General features: G+C 33.8%; 1 protein-coding gene across 1 annotated transcript; it reads left to right on the top strand.

Annotated features, from left to right (window-relative positions):
* The first annotated feature begins 6,361 nt into the window (after positions 1-6,361).
* LOC108683162 (astacin-like metalloprotease toxin 5) lies at positions 6,362-12,149 on the top strand. The gene is made up of 6 exons (XM_018172446.1): positions 6,362-6,393; positions 7,778-7,872; positions 8,351-8,507; positions 9,113-9,303; positions 10,088-10,155; positions 11,957-12,149. Exons 2-6 carry the CDS (start codon positions 7,798-7,800, stop codon positions 12,147-12,149), a joined length of 684 nt encoding a protein of 227 aa, XP_018027935.1. The 5' UTR covers positions 6,362-6,393; positions 7,778-7,797.
* Positions 12,150-12,819: the final 670 nt, after the last annotated feature.

The following is a 12,819-nucleotide window of genomic DNA, read 5'->3' as shown; positions in this document are numbered from 1 at the left end:
ATTAAATCACAATTATCTGAATTTGATTCTAAAGGTTGACTTGGCAGCTTACTCCTTGGTAGTTCACCCCATGATTCGGCCAGAAGAATGACTCTAAAGCATAACTGGCTAATGTTTCCCGCTGTGGCACTAAATAGAATTCACAATTTTTGAATGACCCATTTATAACGTTCAAATATTTTTGTCGGTGACAGATATTTATATATATTAGACGAATATTTTTATGCTTTTATTCGTGAAACATTTATATATATTAAAATATTAGACGAATATTTTTTGCTTGGAAATTGATAATATTATTGATTTATTATTTTACAATTGAATAATAGGGAACATTGAAGTAAATATTTTATTAAAATTTGGTACAATTGGAAATTAAAGAACACAGAAAGCGTTGAAACTTTTATTGTGGTTCCGTAAAGAGAATTGGTTCGCAGAACGAAGCCTTGAGGAAACGAGAAGCACGAAGCGCGATGAGGAACTCGTGCACTGTAGTAGAAAACGTTTGCACATAAGTACAAGTTCGAACGTTAGGAGTCTAGAACACAATATTTAATTTCAGTTGAACGAGTCACTGTTTCAGGGTGAATATGTCTCTCTCTTTATAAGGACGCCTTCCCGCTCAGAGTTGGCGTGGCTTGGCTTTCAACTTCCGGGAGGGAAAATCCTCCTATTGAGGGTATTTAACTTCGCTCTCAGAAATACTTCGCGTTTAATATTTTAATCAAAACGTTCCGGGTGTCAGCCCGATTTTTTTGTTACTCTCCTGAGCTTATCGATCAATGACTGACTAACATTATTTTTGCACGTTCAGGTGAATTAACGTGACAATCTTGAGTAGCATAAATACATTAAATTTCTATGTAGCAACCAATTCTAAAACTGTAAGGTAATGGTGCTTTTTCCGTGCACTGGTATTGATCAGAAACAGCATATGCTGCATAACTTTCATGTCTTCATTAATTTGTGAGTTGCAAGCATTATTCCCATTTGCAGGCCTGTAGGAATAAAACTTGTCAGTCTGCTAGAAGGTACTGAATAAATCATAAAATCTTCATTTTTTCAAGTGGTGTGGTTTCATATATGCTGGCTTGGTAAGTGGCTTTCACTGGGAACTAGAAATGGCTGAAATGTCATGCTGGGCAACTGAAGACATTGGCAGAAATTGCTATAATAAATGTTGAAAGGTTTTATATGCGTGCAACAAATACTTACAGGTGTCTTTTTTGTTTCATTTTCGTAATAATTACAATAAAAATTATTAGCGTACTACGGAATTTCCCAAGTTTGCCGCGAGAAGTACTCGTAGTTAAAACATAGGAAAATAATAATTAAAACGTGCCCAGACAATTGCTTTCTTAATATTTCTATTTCAAAAGAATATAATATCATTGCTTAAAATTTAAGCAATGATATTATATTCTTCTGAAATAGAAATATTAAGAAATAAATTTAAGCCTTAAATGAAGCATTTTGTTTTAGGCATAATGTTTCCAATTGATAGTAACAATTTACAAAGTAAAATGAGTAGGAGCAAATTTTCCGAAGCCAAGTAAATGGAGAAAAATTATGTAATAAAATTGAATCATAATGGAAAAGGAAGACCGCTTCATTTTATATGGATCAAGGCTATTGATATCTTTATATGATTATTCCTTTGTTCAGACGTGACTTGGATCCTTAAGTATATTCTCTCGGCTCTTGTTTTTACCAACCGTTGTAAATCGAATGATTCCTGCTATATAGCTTGATCCTTCCATTCAGTACGTCCCGGAGCACTTGATGGTACGATATTGTATGAACCTATTTATCGCATATGAAATGATTTACAGAAAAAAACGCTAGATCGGAAGAAATCGCATTCGTACGTCAAGACTTCAGCGTCAACAAAACAGAGGTATGACAAGAAAATGAGAGGTAATCTCTGGATTAACTCTCGAAAGTATCAACACGTTGAGAATTGTTATTACATCGGTCAAGTAGTTTATAATTCAATATCTAGGTTGAAACTAGTGAGGAAAGAGAGTTCTGATTCCTTATGTCAACGTAATTACTTAAGTTAACATTATAGAAGTATTAGACATTCTTAGGGTGCCCCTCTGACAACGAAGATGATAAAATTAGAGCTCTACAAGTTAAAAGATATTTGTTGGGGGTGATATAATGATTGTTTCTACCTATTGTGGCCCTCAAGTAAGTAAATTTATTATTTTGGGTAAAATTTTGATATATATACAGTATATGCTGTACCATCATAATTTCTTATGATTCTGTAATAATGAAGATGAAGTAGAAACTTTGAAAATACATACTAAAGACGTTTTTATGATCGTTATTGCCCATTGTGACAGCTAAAAACGCTATCTGAATTATAACATAATTATAATTATATAACTATAATTATGATTATAATTATAATTATAATTATAATTAACATTAACATTATAGGAGTATTAGCTATAGTCATTCTTAGAGTGACCCTCTGACCATGAAGATGATAATATTAGAGCTCCTGAAATTAAAACATGTATGAGGTGATATAATGATGGTTTCTACGTATTGCGACCCTCAAGTATCCAAAACTATTGTTTTTGCTAAAGCTGAGAAATATGTACAGTATATGCTTTGCCCCGTAATTTCTTATTATTCTATAATAATGAGGATAGGGTAGAGCTTTGAAACTTGGAAAATATATTCTGAAGACGCTTTTACGATCATTTTTGCACATTGTGACCTCTAAAAAGGCTATCTGAATTTTAGGGAAAATTTTTATATATGTGAAATTTTTTCATGTGTGAAAATTTCAAACAACCCCGAACCATGATGAAATCAGCCTTAGGGTCTAGAATTTTGCACACATCGTTTTTCTGCCCATCCACATATTCTCCGCACTATTGTGAAATAGAACTCCAAAAAGTTGGGGAAAGCTTCACCCTTTTGTCCAAGGTAGCCTCAATAACAATTAATTTTTCAGTCATCTTCTTGGAGGTTTGTTCGTGTCATGAACAACCTTGTGAAAGTAATTATTTGGGCCTATATTTTAAAAAAAGTTAAGAGATCGTAAGTTCATCAGCCAATCATGGACGGTCTTTCAAGCAAAATCCACCAATCATAGACAAGAAAATAGAGCGTACGCATTTACGTTTACTTAGCCAGTTTTGAAAGTATGGCCCCTGATCAAGTGCAAAACTAGGCTGATCGAAATCAAACGCAACCTTGGCTAATATAATATGATATGATTATATATTTATGGCTAATATAGTAAGTATGATTAGCCACACCTGACTGTATTCCGACTCTCGCAATTTTTTCTGCTAAATTTGTAAAAAAATTTCGCTCTATCTTCATGAAATTTCTTATAATTTTAGTTTTTAAATATGAGAGTTCGCCTACAGTTAAGCTTCAATATAAATATTAGCCACATCCGTTTGAAAACACAGACGTTAAAATTTTACATGCGATAGATTAAATGTTTTGAATTGAAAATTAATGATTGAGGTAGTCGGACTGGTCATTATCCAGAATTGAGTTAATTTCTATGTGTAGCAGTTTTTGCGGCATCAGATTTCTATTGCATTTATTTTCACATCATAATTTTGTTATTTCAGAAACGAAGTCAAAGAATCAAATTTATATAATTGAGTTCTTTTATGAATGGAAATCTTTTGAAAAATGTGAATTACCGTTCAGTGAAAAATTTAAATAGAAGGCCAACTGACTTAAAATTTTACAGCAAAATAATTCTGATTTAAATTGTTACTACTTAGTGTGCCGCACCTTAATTTCCAGCAGTCCAACCGATGGCTCGCATGGAACTCTCGTTCTTAGTCATCATCTTGGCACAAGTGATGGAACATCTGCAAGTTGACATCTACTCTACGTTCAAATAGACGGTAGGGGCCGGTGTTGTGTTGGAAAATATTCCATTTTCACAATACACACACAGCTAGAAATCTCGTCGGCACTGAAAATTTGGTCCTATTGACTCCCACCATACATAAATCTTTCTTTATGGTCCATAAAAAAGGAGGGCGAGATTCTCTAACGTTGGAGTTATTGACAAATAAAAATAGAAACAATGAATGCTGAGAACAAGGATTTTGAAAACAAGACTACCGGGAAGATTAAAAACTGAACACTAAATTCGGTCCAATGTTTTTACATTCTAATGTATGCCTTTTTTGCTGCAAGGTTTCCGAGCTTTGCATACACCTTCTTAAGTCAGTAACAAGTTTTTGATTACGGTCACTTTTATGGACTTGAAAAACCAATGTTAAATTGATAGGCTATTCAAATGACTACAATTTGGCATATATTTCAAGAAATCGAATTGAAATTAAGGGCTTCGGCAATATAATCTTAGCATAGATACTATAAAACGTGGCATATTGGCACTAGACATGAAAGATGATCCCGTGGGTGTGTAGTGTCGACAATATTTTTCAGCACAAAATGTTTCAGTGATAAATGTACATCGATGCGATGTTTCACCACGTTTACCTCCAATATTTATTACATACAAGAGGTGTAGGCGAAGCAAACTAGCTGGCAAACAGCAGTCCAATTTCTGAAGAAACACGTGTCTAGAAGAATAAGCCTCTCCAATGAAATTTCTTTTGCAAAATCTGTACTACTTTTCTTTAGACTCATAATTACGATGAATTAATTTTGCAATATTACATCGAACACGAAAGTAAAATTAGAGAAGCTTTCGAAATCTAGTGGCTACAAGTGCTTTTCTAAAAAAAATTTTCACAAATTTAGATAGAATCATGTCAATATATTTTAAATTATTATTTTTAGTTAATCACTCTGTTCTAGTGATATTTTTTCACCTTCTCATTTTGAGGTGAATTAATTGTATAACTACTCATATATTACATATTTATGATTTTTTTATAAATCATAAATATTTACGATTTATAAAAAATCATATATATGTAATATATGAGTAGTTATACAATTAATTCACCTTAAAATGCGAAGGTGAAAAAATATCACTAGAACAGAGGGATTAATTAAAAATAATAATTGAAAATATATTGACATGATTCTATCTAAATAGAAGACCTCAACGTGATTGTTATTCCGTTCTCAAATGCACATTCATGATTTTTACCGTACGAGTCGGTGTTTAATAACTCCAGGAATTGCATTATTGCGTCAAACTTTGCAAGTTTGCTTGCTATGGAAGATGAGTTGAAGCTCCTTGAATTGTATTTTATAACAAATAAATTTTGATTATCCAGGAGAAGCGACAGAGTTTTTTACCAAATTATACATTATTAACCAGTCTCAGCATAATTTCTAAATAGCCATTTGTAATATCGTTACCGAATAAATCATACAAGCAGTCTGTGTGCTCAGTATTGCGCATTTCTTGAACTATTAAAGAAACATGGCGTCATTTTGAATTTACCTTTAAATTAAAACTCCCACGTAAGTTACGAAAAGTTCGTAGCATGCAAACTCGCACACTAGTTAATTAGCACCTGGCTTATAAAATTATTTATGTAAGAACTGGAAGTAAATTAAGACTGAAAAAAATGCATGCTTTTTGAAGCTAACACTGGCGTTAAAAAAGCTTTGGGAGAATTATTTTGGTAATTCACATTTGTAATTTATAGGCATCATACAAGTCAATAATCTCTTTGAAGTTCTGGCCGGTATAGGTGGCGGCATATCAAGCATTATTTTTATTCGTGCAGCCATCAACTAGTGATCTAATTGTTAGCAATAAATATTGAGAATGCCAGAGTGATGGAAATTAATTACAAAGTTAGCGAATATTCTCCTAGCATTTATAAGATATTTGATATATTTAATAGTCATATGAGCCAAAAATAATCTCTTTTCAAACGTTGCAGGGATTTATGTTGATTTTTTATGTCGTTTACTGTTTAAACTTGAACATATTTTAATTTTTTTAAATTAGAACTATGATGTATGGTATTTTCTAAGACAACTTCGTAGGATATATTTGTAAATAATCTTATTGTTATTATTTAGGATCAGACTAGCTTACGTTATCCTGTTGAGAAAAAATGAGCATACCAACACAGATATCTGTTAAATGGCAAAAAATGTTAATATTTCAAATTATGCAAATTAAAAACGTGTTAATCAAAATTATATGACAATGACTCATCCACTCCCCGTGTCGCCACTCTTCCATTGCCTCCTTTTTCATTACTTGTCGAAGTTCCGTTTTACTTTAAATCATTCTCATATTCATTTGTCTTATTTTATTTCATTTAGAGTAAATTCTCTGGGATCACATTTGTACACTCCATTCTCCCCATCCTCACTTCACCTCCCCATCCACACAGTATATATGGAGAGTGCGATCAGACGTCATCATAGTGAGACGTCTTCTCTTGTCAACTGGTCAAGGTGAGCTCAGAGATCTAACGCCTTTATTGATGTCTGCCCTAGAATTTAAGGTATAATTTTAATATAATTCAATTATAAGTTATAACAGAAACAACTGTGATTTAAAGAAAATGTCAGCTCTCGCCAGCGTTAGATCATTAAATGGTTGCTCACAAATTTGTGCTAACGTGATGGTCTTCTTTCTTGAGTAAACTTTTCTTCTTTCGAGCATAATTTTCACGGCACTGAGGATGATGTTGGCTGTTTCAATTTTTTCGTAAGGCTGTTACAATTTTTTGTGCCGTTACTATTTATGGCCGGTAATATAAGGTATTTTATTTTATTGGGTGATTATCTACAAGTTAGGGAATCATATTGCATACGGTGGCTCAACATGAATACACATTATTGTAGGTTATTTTTCATTGACTTTGACAACCTCTACTTGGTCTTGAATTATCAGCCAAAATTTAGGTTCAACCTGCCACACGGCTCGCATATCAACAATTAATTAACAAAAATCGGCATTTCAAACTCAATCTATCGCAAAAACATGTCCATAATTCTTCATATCATAATATTCCTGTACTTCATTATATTCACGGTCACAAAAGTTTTCTGACCCGTGACTCATCTCGCTTAAGTTTTTTTTTCGTGTTTATGTTCATGGCGCTGAGTTGATGAGTACTGGGGAAGAACGACATACACAAAAACAATTGTTTCAATAAAATTCAACAACGAATAAATTAATGAACATTGTCTGCGTTGAAAGTTAATTGGTGAAAAGCGTGCGCAAGCCCGACCGCAAATAAACTTTTTTTGTTTATCAGATGCATTAATTATAAAATAATGAGAAGAACATACGTAGGTAGCAACCAAAGCTTTACATTTTAGTATTCAAGTTAGCTTCAATGTATCCTTGTTTTTCGAAACTCACGATTTGGTAGAATTTTCATCAACAGTAATGAAACATTAGTTTTATTCTTAGTTGATAAGCTTACAATAGATTATCATAGAGGGTATCTAATAATCTCTCTTCGGCATTTCCTATACAAAGTCTGTCTTTTTATAATATACTTTTTGATATAATATAAATTATAATATACTGTGTATAATAAATATAATTTTGTATATAATATAATATATACAAAAAGTCTCTCTTATTATAATATAATAACCTTTTTATATATATGTATACATGATTACATGAGTTATAATGGTATAATTTGCAAAGAAATTATACAGGCAAATATCTTTTTTAAGCTTAGAACTCATTTTTCTGCTCGTCAAAAAATCGTATCGTTCATTTCGCATGATGCGTATGGTTCTACCCCAATTTATTGCAATGAACTACGTTCAAAATGTATGACAATGTCTTAACCGAGCGTTTTATTTTCTTCATTAGTTGCAGCGAAGGTTTTCAAAATGGTTCGACGGGAGACTCTTCATATGATCCTGACGCTCTGCCTCTGCTTGGTGAACATCGATGCAGCTCCAATGGTACAGTTCCTTGTTATTAACTTCGAAATATTTATATTGCTTCACGTTCAAACTGTCCACTTTAAGCCAAACTTCAGAGGGATCAATTGAGCATTCGGAGCTGGAAAATTTCTCTGGCAATGTGATTTCTGCAAAATCAAAATAATTGTGTAATGTTTCAAATAAATCATTAATAAACATGATAGAATACGTGCGAAAAATTTTCAATAGTTATAACTATGACAAATGTTGACAAAATACCTGCCACTTGCAATGCTACCATAATTTAAGAAATTCAGTAATCGAGCATTAATGAACATTCATTTAGTAACACATGATATACGTATAATCAACTGAATTTGTTGTATCTCAAATAAGTGGTGTACTCTCGCAAACTTCACGCAATTTAGAGATTTTTACAGTCAAATGAAATATATTTCATTTCAATATGAATTTCAATATGATGAAATTCTTTATTTAATTTCAAAGTGTTTTCCAGGATGTGCAACGCCGAGCAGACGGATCCGTCTTGCTGGACGACATGTTGTATTCTGCGGAGCAATGGGACAGTTTTCTTGATAAAAACTTGCTATCAATGGAAAGTCTTTGGCCGAAAAAGGACGGAGTTGTGAATATTTTCTACAAAATATCGGATCGTAAGTCATTACGAGCTTAATGCGTTTCAAAATCAACTGCATTGACTTTAATTTTGTTCGCCTTTTTCATTCTCCTTTGGCCTTAAAATAGCCGGCGAATGCCACGTACGATGCCCAGGGAAAATGAATGAAATCTGAGTATTATTATTCTCAAATCATTTTGAATTACGTCCTCCAGAATCTGCTCGACCCAAATCCAATTACCAATTTCGAAATTAAAAAGTCCGAAAATAAAGAAGGGCATAGATAGAAAAACCCCTATTTTGCATGAAACTCTTATTTACGCATTATTTTAACTATTGAACTTTTTATTTAATTTGCGAGGCTGAACAAACATACAAACTCAAACACCAAAACATGACAAAATTACAAGATATGATATTTTTACGTGTTGCCGTGAACCTTATGAACTTCTCGTTGAACTAATATATTGTGACAGAAAATCTAGCAAATGAGCAGAAGTTTGAACGTTTGACAATGCTGCGTGTAAAATACTGAAAGTATTATTGAGCATTCAATTATCCGTACCATTAACGGTAGATGAATAAGCCCAATACCTGTCATGTTGAAACAGTTTTTAACCTTTCTTCACTTTGACTCGGCAGCGGGAGTAAACACGACTGCTCTAAACTTGGCTATCACTGCCTGGGAGGCCAAGACGTGCATCAAGTTCTCCAAGATGACAGAATCTGATGAGCGCGCAGAGTACATGGACTTCTTGCTCGATAAATCCTGTCACGCCGGCGTAGGTTACTTTGAGGGCCAACCTACAAAAGTCAGCCTCGCAAATTGCCCAGTACGTGCCGCTGTGAATGATGAATTATCTATTTTCTTAAGTACATTTTTCGTATAGTTCATCTGTTATCAATATTGTTCGAAGGTAATGGTAATCTTGGACCAAGGACCAAGATTACCAAGAAGAAGAAGAAGCAGCAAGTTACGACCGTCAGCAAAACACTTGTAATTATAATGCGAGTTAAGTGGCAACTTTAGTGGCATTTTATAAATTGTGGGTTAAAGGTTAAATATAAAAGCAATAACGGTCCCAGTATGAGCATAGGATGATATTTGAAAGATTATTGAAGATAGTTCTTGCATGGAGACCGTTTCATTTTTGAAATTAAAATCACTTTCAAATGATTGTAAGACTATACGCAAACTTTGTTTCATGACATTAAATCTACAATTCAGCATTTAGTTATCATATATTTTGTTGAATATGAGGAGTGCAGAAAGAAAATTTATGACTTGACTATCGGATTAGAATCCAGTTACGTTATTTCATAAGCTAGGTAATTATTTACTAATAATAGCAAATGTGTACCAATTTGAACATAGCCCAGTTTTGTCATTTTAATGAGTAATATTTAATAAGCAAGTACTGCTTATTAAATATCGTGCAAACTGCAAATGAACGTGAGTCCTGAACTATGATGTTTATCATTGTATCGTAAAGTGAGTGATTTATTGAATGTATAATGCATTTAAATAATTTATCTGCTCATCAAAGCTTAGCCAAAAGTCCAATATAATGACAGTTCTTTAATAATAACAGTGAGTTTATGATGCTTTATTCACAGGAAAGAGGACCAACTCACGAGATCGGCCACGCATTGGGGATGAAGCACGAACAGGCTCGCAGTGACAGGTTTGTGAGGGTGTATGAACGATTACGTGATGTGAGGTGTGGAGTTACATGAACTGAGCGGTTCATATTAGGTAAATAGTGCAAGGAGTGTAAAATTTCTATCACATAACCAGATAATTGGCCTTTGTAAAATTTAACCATTAGAAATGCTTCCTGAATAAGTATTTGCAAACGAAATATACACGCATGACCAACATTTCAATTAACTTATTACCAAACATTCACTGTATTCGCTTATTTTAATTTACACGAGAACTTGACGGCAAATACAATATACAAATACAATACGGCAAATACACTACTAAACTAAATTGACTGATTTGGTTGAAGTCACGTCAGATTTTCTCTAATAAAAACGTAATAAATACATACTTCATTCAATCTTAGACAATGACATCCACTAAATTTTGTTCCTTCGAAGCTTGATGTAAAACTTACTGCACTGCTTTTGGGCGCAACATTGCAGGTCTTTTGGCACAATTAAAAGTATATACTCTTATCTTTTCGCTGACGGACAGCGGAAGATATCCGCTGCCCGGTCACATATAGACGCCTTTTCTGTCAGCATTTCTGCCGTCGCGCGACAAAACCATTTGGGGCCACAATAGCCGGAAAGTTCCCATTATACATTATCCTTAATTATGATATTATTTAATGTGACTGTTTGTTTTCAAAGTTGATTCTGGTCGCGTTATGCGTGAAACTCAACACGGCATTATAAAAAAAGAGCAGTACCGGTATGTGTATAATGGGAGTCGGCGTTGAACGTTAGGCCTAATCCGCCCTATCGCCTATTCATGAAGTGTTCCTGATTTTCTTCAAGAATAAAACAACTGGTTGACAGAAGAATAAAAATGGCTTTTGAAGCCTAAGATTATAAAAGTCACCTTGCACGTAAACCTTTAACTGAGTTACCTTCACTATAAAATCTATACTATAAATTATCGGAGGTGGTACTCTCTGGATCCTCATCAACGGTCATCTTGTATTTCTAGTATTTTCGGATAGCATTTCCTTCTCTGTCCTGCCCTCAAATAATGTATGATTTGCACGCAAGTTGAAAACAACTCCAAGAGCTAGCAAAATAGGGCAGATAATAATAAAAGCGCCATCAAAAACAATAATACCTAGTAAATTCAGGCTTAAAATAAGATGCCTTGATAAGTGTCACTACTACGCTTTGTTTTCTTTCACCGAATTTCACCACTCATGTCACTGACTTCCACTGAATCCATTGACTCTCAATCTTCGCTTACTGAGATTCCATGTCAAGCTTCTCATTGCACAATTTAAGTCAAAACCTATAATAGACTCAACGAAAAATCTCACACACGAAAGTATGTTACCACAAACTCACTTCACTACTACACTGATTGAACAATTACTTGTACTTCACATTTTCGTGGATGTCTTTCAGAATGAATTCACTTGTTTCGATGTGAATTCTGAGTGAGGCAGACGCGCATTTTCTTTTTATTACTTCACAATATTAGTGATCAACTCAATACAATTGCATTTAAAAAATTGAATGAAACATGTGCTGAATCTTGAATATCTGACATAGTCGCGAGTTTAATTTCGAATCTCATTGGAAGACAAATCCCAGAAATTAATGTATTTGAATTCAATGTAAAATTATTGAAAGCTTCATTTATCATAAAATTATTTTCCGTGTGAACTCTAAAAAGTGGGTGCAATGGCAAACACTATCGGTGTTTTTTAATAATAATATTTCATATTGATTATATGGTATAGGTTGTGTTCCTCAAGTGCACGTAATTTATTAAGATTTTATTTTCAGGGACGACAACATCATTGTGTACATGGCTAACATTAAGCCTGGCATGGAACACAATTACGATAAAGCCCCGACCATCAACTTCGAAGTCCCTTACGACTACTACTCTCTCATGCAGTACCGCGACCGGGTGAGTCATACAAGCATAATTTTGAACCCAAAAGAATCAGCGGGGGGCGAGGCACATAGTAACTGATTGCAGGATCAGATGTGAGTGACAAATACCTCTTTTACCACAATTATATATATAAGAGGTAAATAAGTCTAACAATAACCGGAAACAATCGGTAACATTACCGGATATGTGATAGAAACCCGGACAAAACCGCGTCGGATTGTGTACTCTGCAATTAGTTCGTACTTAGAAACTGGACGCCAAAATAAATGAACTACACTACCGGACATAAAAAAAGCCAACCTTGTTAGGTTATGGTTAGAGTTTGGGTTGGGTGTGAATAAAACCCTTCTTTACGTTGCAATAGGCCTTTCTAGAGGGGCTAGGTCCAGCCAGGTTCAGTTATTTATTTATTGTTGGCAATATATATATAAATATATATACATAAGTAGGGTTGTAACGCGACGAATTAAGGGTGATTTTTCGGAGGCCAGTCGCGGTAACATTTTTGCTTATTTTTGAGCATACTTTCGGCAATAGCGCGACATTTTTGGCATATTGCGCGACACTTCGTCGCGGTAAAAATGTCTCGATATTGACCAACGTCGCGGTATATGTGTATGATTAGTTTTAGCTATTATCGCGACGAAAAAAAATGAACCATATTACGAGACATTGTAATTAACACAAATCTCGTTAGGTTAGGGTTAGAATTAGGGTAAGAAGTGTAAAAAATGTTTCTTTAGACACT

Source organism: Hyalella azteca, unplaced genomic scaffold, assembly GCF_000764305.2.
Source record: "Hyalella azteca isolate HAZT.00-mixed unplaced genomic scaffold, Hazt_2.0.2 contig1557, whole genome shotgun sequence".
Taxonomy (NCBI): domain Eukaryota; kingdom Metazoa; phylum Arthropoda; class Malacostraca; order Amphipoda; family Hyalellidae; genus Hyalella; species Hyalella azteca.
This window is presented reverse-complemented; position numbering and strand designations above follow the sequence as displayed.

Excerpts from the sequence above, each read along its gene's own strand:
- LOC108683162 (XM_018172446.1), top strand. The coding sequence starts at position 7,798 with ATGGTTCGACGGGAGACTCTTCATATGATCCTGACGCTCTGCCTCTGC. Across the intron at positions 8,508-9,112 it reads TTTCTACAAAATATCGGATC|CGGGAGTAAACACGACTGCT; the intron begins GTAAGTCATTAC and ends TTGACTCGGCAG. Across the intron at positions 10,156-11,956 it reads GAACAGGCTCGCAGTGACAG|GGACGACAACATCATTGTGT; the intron begins GTTTGTGAGGGT and ends TTTTATTTTCAG.